The following is a 26,064-nucleotide window of genomic DNA, read 5'->3' as shown; positions in this document are numbered from 1 at the left end:
ACAGTGCAAAGCAGAAAGATTTCATGCACTTGAAATCGTGCTTGGGTTTGTAGGAAGGCTCTGTTTCCAAGGCTTCATCAGTCACATCTCTGTTCTTATGGAGGGGGCGGAATTGAGACTGGAGTGAACTTGCATGCCACAACAAGCCAGCTCAGCGATTGAAAGTCTTCAAATTCTCTCATTCTCAATTCATTTTTCATATGAGGCCATCAACAAAATGGAACCAGGCTTAATCTAGAAGAAGAATGGACAATCTAAAAGGCACAAATGAGAAATACCAGTGTGCCTCAACAGAGTCACAGTGTTCCAGAAGGCCCGGAGAAATTTGTGTTTCTCTTTACATTTCTGCTAAATCCCAGTGCCAGCTCAGTGTGTATCTTGACCCCATCTGTCTGGAGCACAAGCCTGGTGGCCGCCAGCTCTGCACAGCTATCATACAAGGGCAATAATCCTGGTATTTGCCATGCTGTAGTTGAGGTGTTTCCTTCCCTGTCCAGACAAGGTAAAGCAGTGCCCACAAGAGAAGCCCTCACTCTTCCATTCCTTTTTTTTTTTTTTTTTTTTTTTTAATACAACTTTAGAAACAAGCTGTGTTTGTTTCAGTATTTGACTTTGTCATGGAGTGATGGTGCAAAAAAGTATCACCTTATATATTGTCCCTCTCTTACTCCTGGATAACTTTCAACAAGAGATGTGAATGCAGGGAACTTCACTTCCAAAAATGAGAGAAATGCCCACGCAAGCTGGAAGCAACACCAAGACCCACAAGATGAACTGATAGGGCCAGCTGCTTAGGCAGAAGAAAGCAACTATGTTAGCATCTGTAGAAACCAGTTCACAGTAACTACACAGTAAACAAAGTTGAAAATGTTGCTGCTTTTCTGGGTTACTTCTGGTAATCAACCCAAATAAAAATAGTCAGAGTTCTGCCAGATAGTTTTGTTTTAATTCAACAACAACAACCAAGCAAATAAAAAACCCCATATAAATTGGAGAAGTCCCCTCAGGGGACACTGTATTTTTTTTTTTTTTTTTTTTTTCTGTATATCCTTTAAGTGGCTTTTATTCCTGGTAGGAGTAATTATTTCAGAAAAGTTGTTACTGAAAATACATTGCTGTAGGTTTCTGAATTGCCGCCGCAGCTTGCAGAATAAGACTCATGAGAGCTAAATTTTTAGTCCTTGAGTGGATGTGGGGGTCTGAAGTGAGTGATGTTAAAAATGTACTATATACATGTTAACCTTGTATGTGAACATCTGCTGGACTAATTCTCAAAATGTTTTGTGACTGGGGACAACATTTCTGATTGGGACTTTTTGCGCTTTAACATCATTTCTAGTAGAGATTTGGTAATTGGACTTGATCAATTAATCATATTAAAGACGTGTGAGGTAGAATAAATTTCAAGTGATTCTCACGTGATCTCATTACTTTGGTTTTCCACTGACTGTCATTTGAGCATGATAAACAGTCTTCAAAATTTTCACAGATGCTTCCTTAAATATAATAGCAATGTAGGGGTGAAGTCATATTGAGGGAACTTGGATGTGGATTTTTCTTAGATCATCTGGAAATGTTTTACTGTAAGTAGAAATCAAAGGGTTACCTGCCTTGCCTAGGAAAAGTAGAGACTTCAGGTACAGACTATGGAAAGCACTCCTCAACCGTGTTAAGAGTAACAAGGACTTTGCGTGGGGTCTCCAGTTACAACTCTGTTTTACAAAATGCTATGGAAACAGTTACGACTGTGGTAACGGGATGTCATCACAGTTGATCAAATTGCATTTGTCAGACTAACATATCACATAAGTGCTGCATGTTCTTTGTTCTTCTTTATGTGCTCTGCTTGTTTGCTTATGTACACAAGTATTAGCATGAATATATTCTCTGCCAGGAACAAATGAAATGGAGTAAGTGAGCCCCACATATAAAGTGAACAGCATCCAGTGTTTTCTGACATGTCTCTGAAACTTTCAAATTGTAGGATGAAAGCTCTATAGAAAGTGATGAGTTTGATATGAGTGACTCTACGAGGATGTCAGCTGTGAACTCTGACCTCAGTTCAAATCTCGAAGAAAGAATGCAAAGTCCTCAGAATCTCCAGGGCCAGCAGGATGGTAAGGCTCTCCTTTCATACAGAAAATGTGCTATTGTCTTGTCTCCTTCCCATTCTGTACTTTCATTTAGTACCTGCTGTGTCCTTCACTTCATAGTGTGTTTCATTAGGCAATTTGAACTATATGTTCCCTTTGTCTCAGCATGAAGAGATTGAAGCTGGTTGGTTTTTCCCCCTTTCCTTTCCTTTTTTTTTTTTTTTTTTTTTCCCCTAGGTTAATTTATTTGTTGCTTAGGCAACAGGTGAGTGGTTAGACCACTGTATGTTTAGTATTATTTTACTATTTTTATATACCAAGTGTGATTCTATACAGACATAAAAGGAAATGAATCTGAAACCTTACCAAGGCAATCCAGAAGGCTGAGAAAGTTGTTTTTGCTGGTTGAATTGGGGAAGAAAGAAGAAGGATGTAAGAGAAGTTTGAAAGCTAGGAACTGGGATGTGTTATTCAGAGTAAAGGTTATAAAAGACAAACTCCAACAGGGAAACAGATGTATAGAAAATAGAAGCAGCAGCATTATAAATCTGAACATTAATATTTCTATTGTAGTTGTAACATAAACCTGATTTGTTGGTGAAAGAGACAGAAGTTTTACTTTGTTCAAAAGGTGGATAGAGGTGTATTCTTTTACTCTGTTGCCTGGTTTGGACTCAAATTTCTCCTTGGTCTGGAGCTCACACAAGGTTTGTCTTGTATAGTCTGTTACAGTGACTCATGGGTGGCACGAGTGAGCAACACCCAAAGTGCAGATCTGTTCTATTGCTATTAAATATAACATACTGATATTCTGTACTTGTTATTCCATAATTTCTTAAACATGTGTGCCAATTTAGAAGTGTTCCTTGTATTTCTCCTGGACCATGAATATATGGAATTTGATAGTTAATCTGGATTTTTTCCACTTAAAGCATCATCATCAGTTGTTAGCTTGTAAGTTCTGTAGGTAAGAATGCATGTGTTGCATTGAGGCTGACAGGATCTGGTTCTGGACAGGAACTTCTGCCGTGTCACTTTCTAGACAAACAAAGAAACAAATCAATAAATATTTGAGGAGGATGTTTATGATAATTTCCTATGTCAGATTTTAACCACAGCCACTTTTTCTCTTGGTGTCCTTAAATTATCACAAAATGTGTGTAAATATGTTGACGAAAGGAGCGATACTCTAGGAGTAGGGGAAGATAGTCCACTTTGCCGTTGGAGTCTGACTTAATACTGCTAAGTTAGAGTTTTTGGAGGTACTTTGGAAACTGTTGAGTTTATGTGTCTGACATTGGGTGAAAAATTGTGTTTAGAGGTTACTGCTTACATAAATAATATGTTTTACATATGAAATGTTTCTTAATAGGTAACTGAGTGCATGTACAGAAATGTACATGAGGTAGAAATTGTAGTGCAGCAAGCTATGGAGAAATGCCTTACATGCATGTCTTAATGCATTCTTTAACAAGAGTCATGCAATACATCTGATCATAGAAGAACATATGTATGAATGATAAAATGCCAAAAATCTGTCACTTGCAATTAGTACTTGTGGCAAATAAAAGCTCTGTGATTTTGATCTGCAGGTAGCATGATCGTACAGAATTGCATCAAATCACTCTGCTTTCTTCCCCTCTTTCCAGATGGCATTTTCTCACCTTCCTAAAGCAATCCTATTTCTTTTGCTGCTTCTTCTGACTAAAACATTTTCTGACCAAGAAATCTGGGAAAACATCTTTCCCTAACATGGTTTTCCAGTGTTAGATGCGACCAAGCTACAAACATGAGAAAGGGTAGTTGTAGCAATGCTGTTTCAAGATAGGCAAGGAGAATAATAGAATCATAGAATTACCCAGGTTGGAAAAGACCTTAAAGATCATCAAGTCCAACCTCAGCCTAACCATAGTACCCAAATTCTAACAACCCTCTGCATCCAAATAGCTCTTAAGTGCATCCAGGAACAGTGACTCAACCAACTTCCTGGGGAGCCTATTCCAGTGTTTAACAACCCTTTCTGTAAAGAAGTATTTCCTAACATCCAACCTAAACTTACCTTGGTGCAACTTGAGGCCATTTCCCCTTGTCCTCTCACCTGTAACCAGAGAGAAGAGACTTGCCCTTCTCTCACTGTAAGCACCTTTCAGATACTGCAAGAGAGCAGTAAGGTCTCCCCTCAGCCTCCTCTTCCCCAAACTAAACAGCCCCAGCTCCCTCAGCCTCTCCTCATAGGGCTGATTTTCCAAGCCCTTCACAAGCCTTGTTGCCCTTCTCTGGACCTACTCCAGTGGCTTATATTCAGCTGACTGTCCATCAGCATGCCAAGGTCCCATTCCATCAGGTAGCTTTCCAGCCACACCTCCCCAAGCCTGTGGGGTTGCCTGGTGTTGTTTTGACCAAAATGCAGGAAGCTGAAGGAGAATCTGAAAGAAATTGTGCGGAAGGAAAGGAAAGAGGAATGATAGCAGAGGGCAGGAAGAGAAACAGATTGGAAGAAATCAGTGAATGCTGGAACATAGGGAAGGAAGTGGTTCTGGAAGGAGGGAAGACAAAGGAGAAAAGTGAATGTAGCAATAGTGTTCTTTTTGCTGTCACAGTTTTTACTGTAAAATTTCACAAATGTAACACTATATTACAGCGCATGCTCATGCAAATTAGGACTTAAGTGCATATGCATGTGTCTGAAGTGATTCCTCTCCCTTTCCCTCAAGCTATTTTATATGTCTATGAGAGTTTATGTCAGCCACCATATTCGGTCTGCCTGTAAAGACACCTGGTGTCTGGCTTATCTAAAACATGTCTGCTGCATTCGGGCAAGTGGAAGCTTACTGCTGTGTGTGACTGTGAACACATGGCTGGGAATGGTGCCTGTGGTGGAATGGGACAGCATGCATCTTTTGCTGCTGCAAGTGTGCCCTCACTGGGGTAAGGTCTGCTAGCGGGAATAATATGCAAATAGGAATCACTGCTGCCTGGGTTGGATTAAGGACAGATTGTAAGTGGCCAGAGATTGTCCATTCTGTCACTGTGTGTTTATGTGGCCTTTCATCTAAGAATATTTTGGGATATCTATCGTTCTCTTCCCATGGATTTCAACTGATTGACAATATGATATACACAAAGTTGGTGTATTCTAGGGGAATGCATAGTGGTCCTTACCATGCCGCCAGGGTTTAAATGAAGACACCCCCCTTTCCATTTCAGTTGTCAGAGTGCAGTAGCATGCTGACACTATAACCATTAAAGAAAACAAGGTGTTTACATGCCTTCTTATCTGGGGTTATAACTACATATATAAACTATATTCAGGTATTTGGATTTGGAAATCCATTTAAGAGCTTATAGTAGAAAAATTGACCTCTGTTTTTTCAACAACTTCTAGTCTAGTATTCTGTGTTCTCTGCTTCTCATGGTTGGGTCATTTTAACCTAAGTAGAATAAAGGCAATTAGAAGAGCCACCCACAGTATGGGCTGAATGTGATAGACTTCTGCATCCAGAAATATCACGGTCAGCAGGAAAACTGCTGAGAGGGAAGATGCAGAGGAGGAAGGTGTGCATTTGCTTGTAACAGATGGGTGTTGTACTAAAAATGGGTGTAGGTACGTACTGCATAAAAGTCTTGAGCTCTGCAAACGTGCTGAAGCTTTGTGAGATGCACTGTATAAAATATAGTAATTAAAAGTGAATGAAAAAAATAAAAATAGGGAGAGCTGATGTATTTTGCACATAGCAGAGAACCTACAACAACACTGTAAAAGAGAATTCTCACTTTAAGGTAGCCTTTGAATGCTTTTAAATAACAGATCCCTGAGTCACACCTGCTAGTGGATGGCTGAAAATAGCACCCTGAGCACCTGCAGGGCTGCTGCAACTGTGGGGGAGGAGTTGGAAAAGAGCTGCTGCTCTTCCCTGGGGAGTTAGAAAAGGAAAGCAGTTCTAATTTGCAATTGGTTTGTTCCCCAGCTGCGAGTAGGGTAGGGCTATCTGGTTACTAGTCCCTGGGAACTGCTTTCCCTAGCAGCCAGCTGGATAATAGGGCTGAAAATTGCTGAAGTGTGCCTTTCTCTTTTGCACTCACTCCCCTTAGTTGCTCCTATTTTCTTATTCACCTATTTTGTCAGTCTTCTTTTCACTCTGTCTGCTTCCCTATAGCATGTTATGACTCCCTTATCCTAAGCTTGTTCTTGGGGTGAGTGCTGCATTCTGGCTATCTGCAGGCAAATCTGCTTGAGGGATGGCTTTAATTCTGCTTTTTACTAATAATGCTCTAGGGACTTGGATGTGGCTGGATCAAAACGTTTTTGCTCTTGTTTAAGAGCGCATGATTGCGCAGACAAGATTTGCCAATTGAATCTGAAATAAAGGAGCTTGTTTTGGTTTTGGTTTTTATTTTATCAGGAGCTCTTTGCGGGAACCTCTACAAAATACTTTTTTTTTCCTTCTTGTACAACTAGAAGTAACAAGGGGTAAATGTTAAATTTTATGCTATGAGCTATTGAGTAGAAATTAGGTAGAAGTCTATTTGACTATAATTTAATGCAAGATGGAGAATCCTCCTATATGCGATATCTTTCGTTCTGCTAAGGTGCAGCAAAACATTTTAATGCTTTTGTTTGGATTTGAGGGGAGGGGTTATGTTATCTTTAATCCAGTTTGTAGAAAATGATGCAGATATATAAGTACATATAAATATATAGAGCTCCTCTCACAGATACTGTATAGAGACTGCGCTCATAGGAGATAGCTATAGCAAAATATGTTATGATTCAGTATTTGACAGGAGTTGTATTATAATCTTGGATGTGCAGATTAGTAATAAGCTTTTCCCAGCTATCAGTGTATACCATATCGAGTAATAGTACTGTGATGTGGTGGACAATTGCATTCAGGTAGTTTGTGGTCATTTGGATGATGCTCATGCTGTTTCCACAGCTTGTTCATAATGCCAGGCTTTTCACAGTATTTAGTTAAGAGATGTGGCAGTTTGCATTAACCATTTCCTCTGCACAAATGGTTTTTGTGGTAAATGGAGGTATTGGAGTTAATCATCTAAGTACCTGTTTTGTACATCAAAGTTATAATCTTTAATTAAGATTATAATTAAGATTATATTACCTATTTCACTTGAAGTAAGATTCAGTTGTTAAAACTCTGTGCAAGATGTGGAGTTTGCTGGACCTGTGCTTACTGTTGTTTTGTTCTCTCTGAACTGAGCGCTAGCCAAAACTGTAATCCATCTTCTCATTCTCAACTGGTTGTACTGTAGTACTTCTTTCTACTTTTACTTCTATTCCATTAAAACACGGACTCACTGTTTTGCAGTACTGAGTTTTCTTTTTCCACAATGTGATTTAAGTGAGATGCAGAGGATAAAGCATATGGTTACGGGTTCAGGCCACAGTGAAGACAGATTGGTAAAGGAGTGTACTGGGGTAAATTGTCCCCAGTATTGCCTATATTTTTTGCCATGCTCTTGATATTGAATAGAGCAAGCGGTAAAAATAAAAACAACATGCAAGCAGAAGATATTCAACATTAAATCCACTGCAATGTTTTTGCTGCTAATTACAATATCTCTGTGGAAATGCTCTTTTGCATTAAGGGATATTGTCAGATTTCTGTTGGAGCACTGAAAGGCTTTACAAATATCCTTGTTGTCTATGAAGACAAATTGCACATGACTTCTGCAATGGCATTAAAGATCAACCAAAATGTTTGTGGGATTTGGGTATTTTTACTTAAAATTTTGACATCTTTAGGCTTCAAAATGAAGCACTTGACACTTCTATGATGCATGGGATGGACTGAAATAACCACACAGAGTGATAAAGCAGTAATAACAATATTGAACATAAAGAGCAGTCTACTGGTTTTCTTCCATGCAACCTCCCATACAAATAAAAAGCTTTTTAATTTGGGAGTTTTTCTGTGACTTGACTGGCTTTATTTGCAATTTGTAGAGTATACTAACACAGTTATATTGCTATAAAAGTTGCTTATACAAGACATTAGGCTGATTAGCATTTTACTCTAAAGCAAAAGGTAGTTTTTTGCTAAATAGCAGGGGTTTGAGCTGATTAAGAATGGGGGAAGTAGCACTGTTATCTTATAAATAGTGTAGAAAAAATCTTTTCTTTGCAGACCATTGAAAACTACAATTCAAGTTGGGGCCAGGAGTCATGTGTGCTTGTTTCTGAATAAGTCTTTAGGCTGCACTGAAGCGTTACCATACTCTTGTCAAAATTACAGATGTTCCTTTACACAGAGAGTTAGGTATATTATATTGCTCCATTTTAGGAAATTAATATCATTTTCACCTAAGCAGGCTTAAAGTGAACCTGAGAGCTTGGCATACAGTGACACTATTATTTTGCTTCAGTGGAGCTACACCTGGTGTGATCTGGCCCATCAGATTTGCTTTGATGTAATTGGATTTACGCTAATACATTTAAGAGTGAAGAAAAAGAAAATATGTTGAAATGAGAACAGAGACAGACAATTGTACTAAATGTTTTCCACCAGTGTTTTAAGGGATTCTTTTGAGGTGACACCCTATCAGTGCAAAAGGCATGATGAGTGACACTGTCAGGACTCTTGAGCACTGCTACTATGTCAGGGATATTGCATTATACTGAACCTGTGAAACAGTTTGAAGTGTTGGTGCTTCTGTGTTAGAAATTTTAGTCCTCAGCCTTGTTGAGGATCCTCTGGAGATCCTGCTGGGTGGACTTTTTTTCAGCAAGTCATGTATTTTGACATACTGTCTGCTTACTTTTGAGGCAGCTTATGCTTACACTGTCATCAGAGCACTGATAGAGTAGAATCTTCCTTTGTGTCATTATACAACTCAAATATGTTTTAGGTATTGATTGACACTGTCTCTCCATGCCAAACGTGCCTTCCTTCCTCCAAGTGAGCACATGGCTGAGACCAGAACTCCATTATATGGGTGAACAAACCTAATCAGATTGGGCTTTCAAACCAGGATTTGGATATGAACACCTCTCCCTGATGTGTAGTGCAGATATTACTTTTATAGCTGACTCTTTTCATTTGAAAAGCTACTGTACATTCATTCTCTGGTTGCAGTGTTGCAATCATCTTGTGAGTTGATTGGACTGAATATTTATTTCCCCCCGCATTTCAGTTCTAATTGTGTCTTCTCTTGTCTTTTTATAAAAAGTTGTGTTCTTTCCTTGATGACTTTGTATTCTTTTTTCTATCTTATACTGTAGTTTGTTTTAGAGACTAAAATATTATTAAACATGAATTATGCATTTAGCAGACTCTCAGCTATAGTGTGACTGTTGGGTTGCAAGCAGCGAACAATCCCATTTCCCGTACCACCCTCCCAGCTGCGCAACTGTCACTTTCTATTATGCTTGCCTTGAACAATTGAGTGTGCCTTCTAATGACAATAATTGCCTCAAAATTATTTGTCGTGTTTGGCTTGTTAGCAACAAACTACTAACTGTTGGTTACAATCAAGTTCTCTGCTATTATTCCATAATTACATAAGGGAATACTTTCAACCAATAATAGCTCAGAAATGAGAATTATCTTTTCAAAAGTAATGCTAAAACGCTTGCAGACCAGTCACTCTATTAACAGCCACTCTTTTTACCTGAGTAGTCTGGTGTTGAAGCCTACTCCTGTGTGAAAGTCTAGCCTCACACCTGTGTTCTTTTACATCTTCAGAACAGGTCTATGGGTTGCAGCAGCGATATACGGGTCCTCTGTCAAAGAAGTTTCACTTTGTCAATACCCAACCTACCAATCTCTCTCTTCCTTATGTGGGTACTGAAGTGGGCCAGTCTGCAGAACTACGCAACACCTTGTAACTAGGCCTAGCAGGATTTCTGAATATGCTGGTTTGGTTTTGGTTTATTTTCTCCTTATCTTACCATTTCTCAAGCTATTCCCTTCCATTTCTCTGTAACTTCAAAATCAGTGAGAAGCATTCTGGCACAGGGAGTTAGTTTTGTTTTCCAGTGCAGACATTTTATCCATTTTATTCTTTTGCATGTACCAGTTGACATTAGCAGTAGTTATGTTCATAGATGAATTTGATAAGCTTCCTTACAGTATAAATATATGTATTTTTTATAATTACAATTAAAATATATTCTAGTTATTTATTTCATTTAAATTCATAAAAAATATAATTGAGCATATTTTTTGTTTTTGTTTTAGTAAAAGGAACATACTTTAAGGAAAATTAAATATAGCCATTAATTCCTTACTGTGTTATATTTTAATTAAGCAAGCTCTTAATATGTATGTTTTATCTGAACAGGAAATTCACTGGAGACACTGAGCTGTCTTGCAATTTTTTTTTAAACGGAAATTTCTTCAATGTATTTTTCATTTGATTTTTTTTTTCCCGATGAATGTTTAAAATTAGAAGTGATTTGCTCACCAAATGCAAATGCTTCAGCTGCAAAAAGAGAGGAATATTTTCTCAGCACTGTAGAGTTTTTTAATATTGAACACATAGGAAGTTGTTATATAAGTTTTCCTGAGATTTGTGGAGCAATGTTTTCAAATAATCGGTTTAGCGTTGCCAAGTAGTAACCATTTTCCTTATTCTAAGGCAGGGGACATACTATCTCTTGGCACTTCTATACAATAGGACGGAATAAATGTCTAATCTTTCTGGAATCTTTTGGTTAGGCTGAACATCAGTATCTCCTCTAAGTATTCACAAACACTAATAACCCGTGTTTATTGAGAAAAAGACAGCATAGACTGAAATGACAAAGAAAAATACACGAACAATTACTCAACACCAAGACAGACTGAAATACAAACATGTTCTTTTACTAGTTAATTTAGCATGTGGTGACTGGCTTGCAGCCTGCTGGGGAGGCATGCAAGTATCAAGACTGCTGCTGCATGCAAAGTTGGTCCTGGAGGAACACCCAGATAGACAGACAGTTTTATCTTACTCAGACCCACTCAGGGAAGAGCTAGACTTCTAGACTTGCAGCTAGATCATGGTTCTCCAGCAGAAACATTGCTTTGAGATCAGTCTCTACTGCAGATCATAGAGATATTTACATCTTAGCATCTTAAATCCTTCCTCAGATCTTCATTTTCATTTCAGAGTTTTTACAAGGTCATTTTATTGTGAACTGAATCAAGGAATCAGGTTAATGCATGTCTGAGAAAGCAAGTGACTGCATCTACTGATGGCCCATAAGTTTTTCTGGATGGGTTTGTTCCCTAAGGAGTAGGTAGAGTTATTTCTGATAAAAACTGTCATAGATCCCTGCTATAAACAAGTGAATAAACTTGTGTAAAAACAATAATTACTTCTGGCTGCAAGGTGGAATTCAAATCTTTCTTTTCAGCCTTTCATACTCTGAAACTTGGGTTTCACATCACTAGAGACATGGTCATGGATATTTAAGAAAGATTGTAAACAAGGTTAAATTATGTGGTTCATTAGCAGATTTTAAATAAGACAAGAGTAATGTGTACTTCAGGGTAATAATTGATTAGAAAATTTGATTCTGTGCTTTGAGAAACACTGTGATAAATCCATGATATCAACAGACTAGTTTAAATTCTTAGTAGCAATAATTAGTATTAATGGTCTGATGGAAAAAGAAAATGAGAGATACAGAGTGGGAACAGTTCTGTGTTTTTCTTTGCAAAGACGATATAGAGTGATGACATTTCAGTTACACATAGTCACTCTTCCACGAAGAACCAAAATACGAACCATGCTAAAATTTTAATGACTTAATTGGCAGAAACATGCAGAGGTTTGTTACGTTGCTTGTTTAAGTGTCTCTTGGGTGATTATTCTAAAGGCAGCTGAAGCTGCAGCCTATCAATGAAAGGATGAAGAGACAGAATTACAAGATGTGAGAACTCTCAATGTGAATTTCCTGCAAAAGGGAAAATAGGCCCTCTTCAAGAGTAGGTGATGCAAATAGTAAGAGCAGCCAGATGGTCTAGAGAGGCTGAAAGTAAATGTAAACAAAAAAGTGCTATCAAGTTTCTTTTACAACAGACTCCATGTATGCATATAAAGATTTATATACATACATATATGCACATCTAGTTTTATAAATCTATAAATAATATTTATAGGTCTATATGTGCCTTCTTCACCAAAGAAAACCTTTTACTTTCTTTCTGTCTTAAAGTAAGTTGTTTTTTTTTTCCAAATGCCCCTCCAAGTTACCTGTTCAAGGACCATGTTTTCATGAAAAGTTTGAGAGGATTTCATCTTCTACTGGTTTGTCTTTAGAAATTGTGTCCTGCATGATCATGTCCAAAGAATAAGGCTGCAGTTAAAACCTTACTAAAGTCAATGATGAGAACAAGTATAAAGGCCAGTGAAGGCAAGGTTTCATCTTTTGAAATTTCCTAATAGGTTCCAAGCCTGAAGGAATTAATGTGGATGCTGAAATTGCCAATGGTTCTTTAATTAAACCATCTGTGTAGTTTATGCAGGTTTGATAAGCTTTAGCTCAGTGAGTTAGCTGGGCTCTATCTGTGCTCCTGTATCTTCCTTTCTTCTTTTGCAGCATACCTGTAATTCTGTACTAGCTGTTACGTGTGCTGTCTAGAAACTCCATCTACTTAAATTCCTGGCTCAGACTACAATACTTAATACATCTGTAATCACAGACTTGTAGTTGTACACGTTGCTGTATCTTCTGCAAGTAGGTCCTATTAAAAGTGTGGATGTTGTAAAGCCTGATAGCAAGGACAAATATTTTTCTGTTCTCTGAATCAGCTATTCAGCAGTGTGTTTCCATTCATTTCCTGGGGAAAAAAACTATTAGAATCTAAGATGGTTATGCAAAGAAATAAGAAAATGGTGGTGACAGCATTAAAAAAGGTATATAGTTTGAGTAGATTTTGAAAAATTAGGTGACAAGTTCTCCACGCTGATTTAAAGAAGAAAATTCTGTGGTGATTTTTGAACTTAATTCTCTCTGTTGGCAATGTGTAATGTTGATTTCAATAGAAGCTTGTTTAAATGAAGTTTTGAAGAGGAAAGGTTGGACAGTTATTTCTTTCCTGAGACATAATTCTTCACCAGCTAGGAAACCATGCACAGTCCTGGCCTTCCAGACTTTTACAGGCAGTTCAGACACTGCTTTGGCTACACAGAAGAACAATGCTCTATTCAGGAGAGTTCCTGCTGCTTGGATGATGTACTTGGTGGTTAGTGGTAGACCTTTAGCCTTTTCTGTTTCTTGCTTCACCTTCCAGCACCCTACCTGGTTTTGAGTAGTGCAGTTGATATTCTGTGGGAGCAGTGCTGGTCAAGCTATTTTGTCTGGCTTTGACTTCTCCTGGGCTTCTGCTGTTTCTATGATCACCTGTCAGTAAAAGAGGATGCTGTGATATGATTTCAGAGGGGAGAACAACAGGGGCTTCCAAATCTGGCCTGTGGCCTACCAGACTAGTATTCTGTAACACAAAGTATAATCACTTCTTAGCCAGAGTAGATTGTAGGACCATGTGTAAAACATGAGCTGGCTAACCCCTGAGGGTAAACAGACTGGCTAGTAAGACCCTGGACCTACCTGAACATCATGGGTATAAACAGGAATCAGTTTTGAGGAAGGAGCCAGAGAACAGCGGACTGGAAAGACTGCCTAGGGAATGGCAGAAATTGAGCTTTCTAGCTTGACAGGGACAGACTCTTTAGCAGAGATTGTTGTGATAGGACAAGAAGAAATGGTTACAAACTAAAGGAGAGGAGATTAAGGTTGGATATAAGGAAGGCTTTTTTTTACAGTAAAGGTGATGAGACATTGGCACATGTTGCCTAGAAAGGTGTTGAATGTCCCATCCCTGGAGATACTTAAGGTCAGGCTGAACGAGCAACCTAATGTAGCTGTAGGTGTCTCTGCTCGTTGCAAGGGAATTGGACTAGATGGTCTTTAAAGGTCCTTTCCAACTTAAATGATTCTATGATTTTTCTAGCAGCGTTTATTAAAAATAAAGTAAGCTTTGAATTGAACCTTTGGCCATCTTGTGTATTCCATTACACAATATGGAACAAGCACAAAGTTAATTCAAATTCAAACAAAAGTACATATTTCTATGAATACAATCTATATATTTTATAAGCGTATTTATAGATCTGCATTTCTATTACTGAATGTATATTTCTTTCTGCAGTCGTGTATTTCAACTAAATGAAATGGCCACTGAAAAGAGATAGAGGTTTATGGCATGAGAATCTTTTATTAAGCAGATGATACATTCTGCTGTGATCTAAACTGTGACTGCCTCAGAGTTCAGACATAGAACAGGCTTGAATTTCTAGAAGAAACTGTTCTGTGAATGCTAAATCCAGTCAGAGCCTGTTCCAGACAAACAAACAAAGAAGTAAGAACTACTGCTTCTTTGTTGTTGTTTTGATGTGGGTGGAAAGTGTACGACTTGGTTTGAGACAAGTCATAAGGTGTATGCCATCTCAACAAGCTTATGTTTACATAAGCAACAGGAAGCATCTTTAGCTCTTCTCACAATATTCCATTGGAATTCTGTGGGGAAGAAGCATCAAAAATAAATTTGGATGACAGTCTTATGTAGAAGACTTATGTAGGTTCCATAGTGAAGCTTATGTGAAACATGTATTTATATATGAAACCTACAGGGAAGCTCTTTTCATCCCTCAAAATGCTGTCCCAATACAGGACAGTGTCCATCTAGGGAGCTTCCTCTTGGATCTGTTTCTGGTGGTGCTTTGCAGGGCAAGATAAAAATATCATGGAGAACACAAGGATGATGTGCACTTGAGAAATGGTACTAGTGAGTAAATGGTCTCCTGAGGTTTATCTGGGGCAGTTCTTTGGGTTGTTTTGTTCTTAAGTGTGATCATGGAATATTTTGAGTTGAATGGAACCCAAAAGGAATCTGACTCTTGGCTCCACACAGGACAACCCAAAATTCAAACTGTCAGCTTATGGCCATTTATAACCAGTGCCTTGGGAAGCCTGTTTCAGTGCCTAGTGATGATGGTGGTAATGTAGACAAGGACTCATAAAATCCACAGCTCATAAGCCCTAAAAAAAGAAAGGGTATTTCTGGCTCTTTACAAATGAAAGATTATTTTTTTATTTTTGCTTTTGTAGCTGTCCAAGTGGAAAGCCAGTATCATAGCATTTTGGAAGGTCTTAACACTGAGACTAGGTTAAACAATTTAAAGCTGGATGTTCTTGTCACAGGGAGATGATTAGGAAACACTTCCTCCTACCACTTTTCATTTGTCCACCTTCATTTTCTATTTTATTTTCTGTCATGTAAACGTCAAGACAGATAGAGAGAAATGGACCAGGGATTGAATAACTTTTTTTCAGTAGTGTCGGGATGATAGAGTTTTTTTATAGCTTCATGTAGTTATTTGAGAAGAACACCAAGGTTTTTCTGTTGCCAAGGTGAGAGTTACAGAGGGAAAGAAATAGTTTTCATAACAATCCTTAGCACTCAATTTAAGGAAGTTCTGAAGTATTTATCCTCAATACTGCATATTCAGTTATTTGCCAACTCTAAGTATGTACTATCAAAGGAGAATTGTTGTAAAGGATGGGATCCTTCAATTGGTTGTTGAAGGAACTGTACTTCAGTGAGAACAGACTGAGTTAGAGCTAATAAAAAAGTAAGCTTTCTTTGTGCTGATTTCTGGTTGGGATGCTAAGCATGAGAAGAGAAAGGCATTTTTAGCAGCAAGCAAAAAATTTTGCAAAGAGCTGTATAGAAGACAAGAAGAGGGTGGTAGTAATTGGGCTGGCAGAGTCATAACTGGTAGTTAGACACCTAATTCCTGCAGAGGTAGAGGAAAGAAAACACTTCTGCAATTTGTGCCTTTGAAAGTGCTGCTCCTAGTGAAGGTTTGCAAGTTCTCTTCTAGTTGTTCCATGAAGGAGCTATTTAAACAAGTACTGCCGGTGTGTGAAAGGAAAATGGCAATACAGGAAAATTCAGGTGTCTTTCATCATATTCTCAGTGGGCCTAAACTGCTTCAGTGCAAATGAGGTTCTGATCTTGTTTAAAAACAGCTATCGTTTTCTGTTTTCAGTATTGACTTCTTTGATAGTTGGTAGTTGTCATTACATTCTCATAAGCATTAAAAATGTGGTTTTAACCTCCTTAATTGTTAGGCAAATTTTATAAGTCCACTGTGCAGTGGCAATGAAGAAAACATGCTGAGGTCCACCTGCTATTCCTTCTGATCTTCAAATGGTGGAGTAACCAAATAGATGTTTGTGATAAATGCCTACTTGATTTCAGTACAATAAAACCTGCTCTGGAATGCCAGTCCGTCCATACCACAGCAGAAATGGCATGCCATATTATGTTGTCTGAACTCCAAAAGGGATGCTGTCACCTCTTCCATCCACATTGTACATGTGGAATATCTTTTCAAACCAGTCTGAGGATGTTTGCCTGTGCATTTAAATTGAAGCCCTGATTCAGTAGTTTTATCATTCCAGGTAGTAATACTAAAGGAAGTATTTTCAACTTGGGAGCATTTGGGAGAATATTACCATCTTTGTTAAACATACCCTTCCATACAACAATTTCCAGTGACTCAGAGCAACATTAATCCAGAAGGTCTGGAGCTAGTAGCAGGGATAGCAAAGCCCAGAAAGGTTACTTTCCTATCCCCCTGGTTAAATCAGAGGGCCAATGGAGTTGAGGGAATAAAGCAAGAATGGGTCATAGACAGAAGAGTAATGTCCATTGTCTTGAGCCACAGGAAAATCTGGAGGTGTCAGAAATTGCCCATAATGAGGCTGAAGGTCTGAACATTGCTTGCAGAAAGAAAGAACAAAACAAAACAAATACAAATCTATAGTTGTGAAATAAAGGAAAAATAACAAAAAACGTACAACAAAATACTCCAAAGATAGAGTTTTATAAATTGAGTTACCAGTTTGAAGACACTGGAATTTATTGATGTTTTAAGAAATGTACTGAGTAACTCTTCTGACTGAATAAAGAAGAGGGTGGACATAATTGTCTTATTTCTCCCTTGAGAGTGAACAGAAGTGATGAAGGTCCTTTGACATCTATAAGCTGTAATGGGAGGGAACTAGAGAATTTGTGGAAAAAAAATTGTATGTTAAGTTAAATCTGCGCTACACTTTAATGAAATTTGACTGGCTTTTGGAAGGAGTGGAAGGGTTTTTACCCTGCAAACTGCAGACAATTATATTATTATTATTATTATTATTATTATTATTATTATTATTATTATTATTATTATTATTATTATTATTACTATTATTTTCCCTCGATGTTCACAATAATTCAGCACTAACTATATATATGTATAGTTTATACTAGTATATACATATATATAAAATTCCCTTCAACAAATCCACTCCTCTGGTATTACTAAAGAGTAGCTTTTAGACTAAGCTAGAAATCTAGATGGTACTTAAAAATCCACCTACCTCTTATGAGATAGTCTACTGCTCTAAATTAGATTCTGTAAACATACAAAATATGAGAATAGGTAGAACATATGGATTGGCCAAAGGTATCCAAAATAGGAACCTTTTTCATTCTGCATGTTACAGCTCAGCTCAGTCTGCAACATGACAAGTACTTTCAGTGACATGTTCACACAAGAAAGGACAGCTGTGAAGATAGGCCAGAAACTTTGTACATGGTGAGAGTTCTGCTTGTTTTATGACATGATTACATAAAAGCCATATGGTACCTGTTGGATGCTAGTGTCTTTAAGGTAGGGCTGAGGTCTCCCTTTTGTATTTTTGGATCATGACCTATTTCTTACATCTGTCTAGATCCTGTGCAAAAAAGAAATTGACTATGAGCACAAAACACCGGAGAGTTCCTTTGTTCTTTGCTTGAAGCACAAACATTGATAAACCCTTTGAAGTCCTGGCTAAAAATACCACTAAATGTTTATGATAATAAAGTTTGAACTCAGGTCCAAGGTCTTTATTAGCTTATTTTGGAGTCTCATAGATTGTGCATTCACCCAAATGAGTTCTACATAGTTGAAATGTACCAGTGCACCCTGCAACACAAATAAGATTTTGGTAGCAGAATCAATGGATAAATAGTTTCACTGGTTATTCTGATTCCAGATCTTCAGTCTCTACCAGGTGCTACCTTGGGCTGAAGTCCAATCAGAATCATTTGAGTGCAGAATGCCTTGAACTTGTAGCTCTTCACTACCAGCTTTCAAATGTGAGTTGCTGATACTCTCCCTGTACTTGTTCCATTTCAGGACAAACTTGAAGAAATATGTAAGGAAGTTGAAAATTAGTCTCTATTGACTTTGCAACTCTGTTACTAGCAGAGATTAAGACGTGACTATCCCACTTAGCACTTGTCAGACTATACCTGGAGTATTTAGTTCTAGGCTCTGCTATAAAAAAAAAAAAAAAAAAAGACACAGGCAGGGTCCAAAGAAAGACCACATAGATGGTCAAAGGGCTGGCAAACCTGCCCTGTGAGGAAGGACTGAGGGAGCTGGGTCTTTGCTGCCTGGAAAAGGCTGAGGAGGTACCTCATCACAGTTTTCCAGTTCTTGTAGTGTGAAGGAAGCTCTCTTTTCACGAGGAACCACATTGAGAAAATCAGGGGAAAGAGATACAAGCTGCATCAAGAGAGGTTTCATTTTGGTATGAAAAGCATTTTTTACAGTGAGAACAATCAGTTACTGGAACAACCTTCCCAGGGATGTGGTGGACTGCCCATCACTGGAAAGTTTCAATATATGATTGAATAGGGTATTAGATAATCTCACGCACACTCCTCCCACTGAAGACTTTAGCTCATGATCTTTTGCGGTCTCTTCCAGCCTAAGCTGGAAGTGATTCTATTGGTGTCATGCTAAAGTAGATGTACTCTTGTGCTTATTGCCAATGTGAGGAGCTCAGTTAAATGGAACTGCTTCCTTTTGTGCATCTTTTCACTGTTCTGTTTCCAAAGACACTGTAACCTGGAACTTTCAGGAAGAAATGAGGGTTGTTCAAGGTTTGGCTCTCTCCAGCTTTTGGCTCTGAAAAAGCTTCAGAGCAGCAGAGTAAGGAACAGGAATTTTAACTGTTTGGATGAAGGTTTGTCTTGGCAGAGTGTGTCAAGAATCATGTGAGCCACAAGCTCATCTCATTTGGAGATAGCATTTTTCACGGACTTGGAAGATCTGGCTAATATATTGACAAAGGAAAATGTTATTTCAAAGAGTTTAAAAAATAATAAATGGTGCAGTTCCAAGGTTTTTAAGACCTAAAAAGTGTTAAGTATAAGAACTAAGATATTTCCTAAGAGTTCCCAATTTGTAGCTGTGTAGACATCTTAGGAATGCAAAGAATCCTTGTAAATCAATTAATCCAATCACATGGGCTCTTTTAGTTTAAAGTAAAAAATACACATCACTATTTTAGCATGGCTTAATCATCCATGGCAGGTTTTCACTGCTGGCACACAGCATGCAGTATCTGCAGAGTAAGATTGCTTCCAGTGTTATCCAGGTTGCTCAGCCAAACTTATCATTAACTAGTTTGGCAACTGCCTCAGGCAAAGAGTCGATTTGATAATAAACAGCCATCATCCTAGCTGAACAGACAACTATTGGACACTGCCTGCCAAGAGGTCATATGCTGAACTCTTTGGAAATATGGCTGTCTAGCTGCAAATATTTTAAACACTCTCTTTTTGAACCTCTCAGCCTACAATAATCAGTCAAAAATAGCTTCAATGGATATGTATTGGAAGTTCTCCTTCAAGCCAGAGATTTGACTGTGGCACACACATTTTAGATCATTGTTCTTCCTAGTGTGTGCTCAGATCTCTTTGGACGTTTCTACATTTCCTTCATTAAAACAATTTGTCTTTGGTTGTCTAGGTCTTAAATTCTTTTGTAAAATCATGTGTTGTGGTAAAGATTTGTGCACACAAAGATAAGTAATGCTTTGTAGAGATGTTTTCTAGCTACCAACTATGTTGTAAACCTAAATATGTGGTACAGAATTATGTTTTTCTTATCACTATAGATTTCATCCAGAGGCATGGATTTCCTATATAGGTGACCACAGGATTGTCCTTTGATTGTATGTATGACTGACCAGTTATGCACCTGCATTTTAAAGAGAACCCACCATAAATCTGTTGAATCCAATTAATAATTTTTACCTAGCAGAATTCTTTTGAATTAGCATATATATATATATACACACACACACACACACACACGTATATATATAATTAATATAATATAATATATATATAATTAATATATATTAATATTATATATAATATAAAACTATATATATATATATATATATATAAAACAATATTAAGAGAACAAAATTGTATCTATTCTCAGTCTGAAATAATCTGGAAGTAGTATGTGGAAACCAACTAAAGAAATCTCTTAAATGGGCACTGGAGTGATGAAAGTTTAAATTTCATACTGCTTTCTGACTAAAGCTGCAAGATGTCAAGAGTATCTGCTCAGGAAATAAAATCCTTCTGGATTCCCAGAGAGGAGAATATAGTTAATGCCATCTAAACCAGCAGTGAAGTGTTAGGCCTATATATCACCAAAGCCTTTTAACTCATTACATGACAAGAGCAAGACAGTGAGATGTCATGGAATGCCAAAAGTTCTAAATAGGCTAAATAGACTAAATAAGCAAAACATTAAATTCTGAGTTTTGAGTGTCCCATATTCAGGCACCAAATCCATGTCATTGAAATTGCATTAAGCTAATGAAGCCTGATTTTTCAAAGGTCATCAAGTCCTGTCATTTATTAGTTTCTTTACTAAATCACTGCAAGGAATCCTATGCATTTTACACTAACAAGTGTATAGGCACTGAAGTGTGACAATTATGCCGTAATAAATGAAAGGCAGTTAAACTGGATATTTCACCAAATACCAATTATCTGACTCAACCATCTGTGCTATAGCACATTCTCCTGTCCCACAGTTACTGATCCAGACTGGGACCTGACCCAAGCCCTCTGAAGACAACTATGACTTGCAGGTCTGGAGAGCAAACTGAGGAGGGGCAGTGTGTGTACTGTCAGGACATGTGCCCAGGCTAGGGAGAAGGTAGATGATAGTTTTCTGTCTCTTTTGAGACTCCACCTATCAATACATCTTTCAGAGCATTTGGCAAATATTTTTAAGCCAACCTCAGGAAATTTTAAAACATCTGCTTCTGATTCAGGTATGGGTTTTGATGACTAGATTTGAAAAGGTGTTTAGCTGTGTAATTTTAAATTAATTATTAAAGTTAAATTAACTATTAAGTTATTAAATTAACTTAAATTAAAACCAGAATTGTACCTCTAAATATGTATTGAATAACAGTTGTGAAATTAGATGCTTGTTATGTTTTTTTCTTCTACTCTAACAAAATTTTACCCTGTTTTTGCTGGTTAGATTTTTCTGTATTCGTATTTGCAGAAAATATTAACAAAAGTCATGTAATCACCAATTACTGTAATAGCCACTAGAGGTCTACTGATATCAAAATTCTGCCAACATCAATTATTTCTGCAAGTATTAAAAATGCTTCATCCAGAAGAAAATGCTCCTCATTAAGCATTAGTTGTTTGCTTTGTGAGGTGCATAATTTAATTCTCTGAATATTTAACCTCATAGTGTTGTTTTTAATAGAGCAGCATTTTGCTGAAGTAGGGAAGAGCTGTAATGTAAAATCTATGACTGAAAGGAAAAGTGACTAAAAATCTTCCCAAGTATACTCACCAAGTAAGTATATTATAATGTAATTCACTGGGTAGAATACTTCTTTGTGGTTAACCTTACAGCAAACAATGATTTAATGAAATAGCCCTACAATTAATGGCTTTTTATGGCCTTATTGGATTCCACCTGCCTTTGAGGATTTTTATGTCTCTAAAAAATAAAACAATCTTCAATCCCTCTTTTAAATAGTCTTAGTATGTTACTTTTTAAATTTCTAACAAGAAGTGGGAATTAGATTACTCTGTTTCCTGTAGGCCTAGTTATTCATCACAAGAACAGGAAAGTATTTGTTGGAACATAAAGGCTGATACATTACATTAATGACTTTTCTCCAGAGACTTCCCTGCAGTCAGGTGACAAATACTGCATCTAAGTCAGAGCAAAACCAAAATAACAAAACAACAACAAAATATATTAAGTCACAGTTGCTTCATAATTCATGAGCTCCTTACCTAGGATTTGTAGGGAATTGGTCCAGGTTGGGAAATGATAAATCTGAGACCTGGATAACGTATAGAATTAAACATGATTTGTCTGTTCCTGTTCAGCAAAATGATTTTTCAGCCTCTTTGGTGTGGGCTTATCCAGTCACAAAACAGCAGCCTGCATGCCTCAACTTCTTAATACATAGACAACATACCTCATTTTTGTCCTTCACTGAAGGATGAGGGATATTACTGTGTTTTGACTTCAATTAACCATCTAGTGAAAGGCAGGTGGCTGGCAGCTGAAGAAAAGGAGAAGCATATAAAATCTGCCTTTTCTCAGACTTAATATAATATTAAAAAATCAGTTGGTCACAACTGTTCATCAGTTTTAATGAAGGAATCCACACATTCCTCATACTGATAAGAGTTCTTGATGTAAGCATACCTATTTGGTAGGAGGGGAGATGATTAGGGTGATAGCATAACAATTCAGGGTATATCTTCATAATAAAGAATTTTTAAACTTCTATGAATGGCCACTGTATACACAGGACATGCCTGAGGTAGTTCTCACTCATTTCCCTTTATGAAAATATTTTGTTTTTCTCTCTCTTCACTTTAAAGTGAAAATACTACATGACGAGTCTGCACTTTTGCCTACTTGTAGAAAGACTTGTAAAATTAGTTCTTTTGATGATATCCTTGCTTTTCTTATAGAAGAGGAAGATAACCAGCTGGGTCATTGGTGTGAAAGGCATATGATCAGATTTATTCAAGGCAATGCTAGGAGGTGGGATCACCTCTTGCCATACTGGTCCAGACCCAGCATTTCACCTGGGTTTCCCCTCCTGGGAGAGCAAGTGTTGCAGCTGCTTGCCCTCACATTTTGGGGGAAAGGTAGTTTAAAGTTGCTGCCAGGACTCCAAATAAGTCTTGTTGGTGATACTGGATGGAGCAAAAGAGATATGGCATGTTAGGACAAAGAGAACATTCTCCAGCCATTCTCTGTCCTCATCATTATTGTCCATACAACAGGCCAAATACCTGGACTGTCTAGTTTTCCCTTCAAGCATCCCATCCCATAGTTGAGAGAAAAGAGTGCTGAAAATGATTAGTGTGAGGGAGAGAAAAAGTACAAGATATGTCATGAGAAGGGACCGTTCTGTTTTTTGTATTTAGGTAACAGAAGATGTAAACTATACTTGTCTAATGGGGCATTGCTTTCAGAGTCTCAGTGTAGCAAGTCTAATAGTAACAATTTTCTTTTTAACTCTAAAATACAGTGTTTAAATGGACTTATATGGCAGAATCAATGGAGCCAGCAAGGCATTCTTTTCCAGATGTTTGAATTCCTGGCTATATTTGCTCCAGAATTGTTGATTCACCTTTTCAAAGCTTCTATGTCTGTTGCTGTTGTTGCTTCTGTAAGTAAGTTTAAGGGGAAGAAAGGACAAATTATGTTTCCTTCCCTTGGGTAAAATGTGGCAAGTTTCCACTCTCTGTTTTCTTTTCCCTATGAGGAGGGGATGAGGAATCAAATGACAGTTTATTAGTACTAGCTATGCTTACCCCTGTCTCATGCAGGGATCTCAGCCAGAAATACACTTCGAGCATTAGGAGTAAATGAGAAGGATATTGTTCAGTGCAAGACTGTCAGCCATTCCTCAAGCTCAAAGATACAGCCAGCAGATTTGACTGAGTTCACAATGAAAGCACCCCGAGGACCTGAAAAGCTTTTTTCGCTTTCATATTTTGTTTCAGTTCTCCAGAGAAGCTGATTGGCTTTAAGAGAGTATTAAGCAGAAATGCTTATTCAAGCAAGATCCAAGGATGACACTAAATGAAATGTAAAAATCCATTTTGGTAAACAAAATATTATTAGAAGAGTATACGTATATGTGTATACATATGTATAATTTAGTAACAATTTGGAGAATGTGGGACTTCCTGTTCTGGGACCTGAAACCATGAGAGAGAAAGTTATGGATAAATAACAATTTCTGGAGTTCTTGTCACATTCTGTGTGAAAACACAAGTGCTGACAACATAAAAGATTTAAATATTGTATTCATATTAAATGATTTGATTAAATATCAGAGACTCAGTGAACTGGATATAGGTAACATACTGGAGAAAGCCTCTATGGTGCTGGTTTTATTAATTGAATCATTGTACTGTATATTTTACTTAGGGTAAGGTGGCTGTGAATAGAAAACCCCCAGGCCTGTGACTTAGAGACACGACCTGGGTTTGTGTGTTGCTAGTTGGGTGAAAGCAAGCCTTGGAAAGGGTTTACCCCAGGCATTGAGTTCTATACATATAAGTATGTATGGCTTTCACATGTTCCACAGATTCAGTGGCTGGAATGCTAAGATGCCTGTATTTGAAGCCTTTAATTCCCATGACAATCTAATGGCAGCGGCTGTCTGCTAGTCCTGAGTGAATGTCCTGCCTGATGTTGTTTGCGTTGTGCTGCAGGATGCTGAAGTGAAGTTGTCTGACTGCCTTCCCCTTGGGAAGTTCAGGAAGAGATGTACAGAATCTCTCATAAGGCTATCCTAATAAGCAGTTTTCTACTTAAATTTAAGTGCTGTCTCCTGGGAACTTTTAGAATTGTAACCATTGTATGATTGCCATTCTGTTTTCTTATAGTGAAAAATCTGAAAACCTTAACAATAATGCCTTTAATATGAAGGCACCACTAACTTGCTTCCCCTTTTGATGTTTATAATTTACTGACTGAACAGCATTGTCTTCCTACCTATTTCTCTCATTAAGTTGTATATACCTCATATTTTTTTGAGATTGAGTTTCCTTAGGAAGTTTTGTTTTTATTTATAACATGAAAACTGAGATCATTTTTGACATGTTTTCTATTTTTTTTCTTAGAGGTATATATTAATGTGGCATCCTGGTTTTAGCTGGGATAGATAATTTCCTTCATAGCGGCTGGTGTGATGCTGTGTTTTGGCTTTGGGAGAAAAATAATGTTGATAACACACTAATGTTTTAGCTGTTGCTAAGCAGTGCTGCAAAGAGCCAAGGACATTTCAGTTTCTCAGCTTCTTATATTATCCTGCCAGAAAGAAGCTGGAACTGGAAGGGGGTGTGACCAGAAGATCTGACCTAAACTAGCCAAAAGGATATTCCATACCACCTGACATCATGTGAAAAACAACAACAAACAACAGTAAAACTGAGAGGATCTGGCTGAGGAAGAAAACACTCATAGGGGACTAGCTGGGTGCTGAGCAATTGCATTGTGCATCAAATCAACACTAGTTCTACTACTTTGTTTTCTTTGATTATCTTCCCAGCTCACTGGTGTTAAGTGGGTTAAACTGTGTCAAAAGGGGAGGAAGGTGGTTAAGGCAAGCTACTGTATTCCTGCAAGATATATCTTTTAGCTAGGGAAATATATGTGTATCATAAAAGCCTGTTCTGTGATTTTAGCCCATCAGACCCACTGATGTATTGCAGTTTATATGTGGATAGCAAGTGAGATACACCCTGAATACACCAGAATTATTGTTAATATACCAAATATTTGCAGTAAGTTCAGTGCGCTCTGGAATCACCAACCTTTTCTCACACTGCTGAAAAACTGATATATGTATCAATAACAAATTATGCTAGAAAGCACGAACCTTCATGTTTGATAGTTTATGGAAGAATAGCGGATTTGAATCTCTTGTACATAAACCAATCACACTTTTGTGTACTTATGAAGAAGTATGGGGTTTAGAGCACAGGCTTTATGAGGAGTGGCTGAGGGAGCTGGGATTGTTCAGCCTGGAGAAGAG

General features: G+C 37.6%; 1 protein-coding gene across 5 annotated transcripts in view; it reads left to right on the top strand.

Annotated features, from left to right (window-relative positions):
* The window catches only part of NOL4 (nucleolar protein 4), a 179,612-nt gene that overhangs the window by 48,567 nt on the left and 104,981 nt on the right, over positions 1-26,064 (top strand). For all 5 annotated transcript variants that reach the window (XM_032442699.1, XM_015855552.2, XM_015855553.2 and 2 more), the window contains exon 5: positions 1,985-2,117. In XM_032442699.1, the coding sequence (XP_032298590.1) occupies positions 1,985-2,117 (133 nt within the window). The remainder of the gene's footprint in view (positions 1-1,984; positions 2,118-26,064) is intronic.

The sequence above is a fragment of the Coturnix japonica genome, chromosome 2, assembly GCF_001577835.2.
Source record: "Coturnix japonica isolate 7356 chromosome 2, Coturnix japonica 2.1, whole genome shotgun sequence".
NCBI lineage: Eukaryota > Metazoa > Chordata > Aves > Galliformes > Phasianidae > Coturnix > Coturnix japonica.
This window is presented reverse-complemented; position numbering and strand designations above follow the sequence as displayed.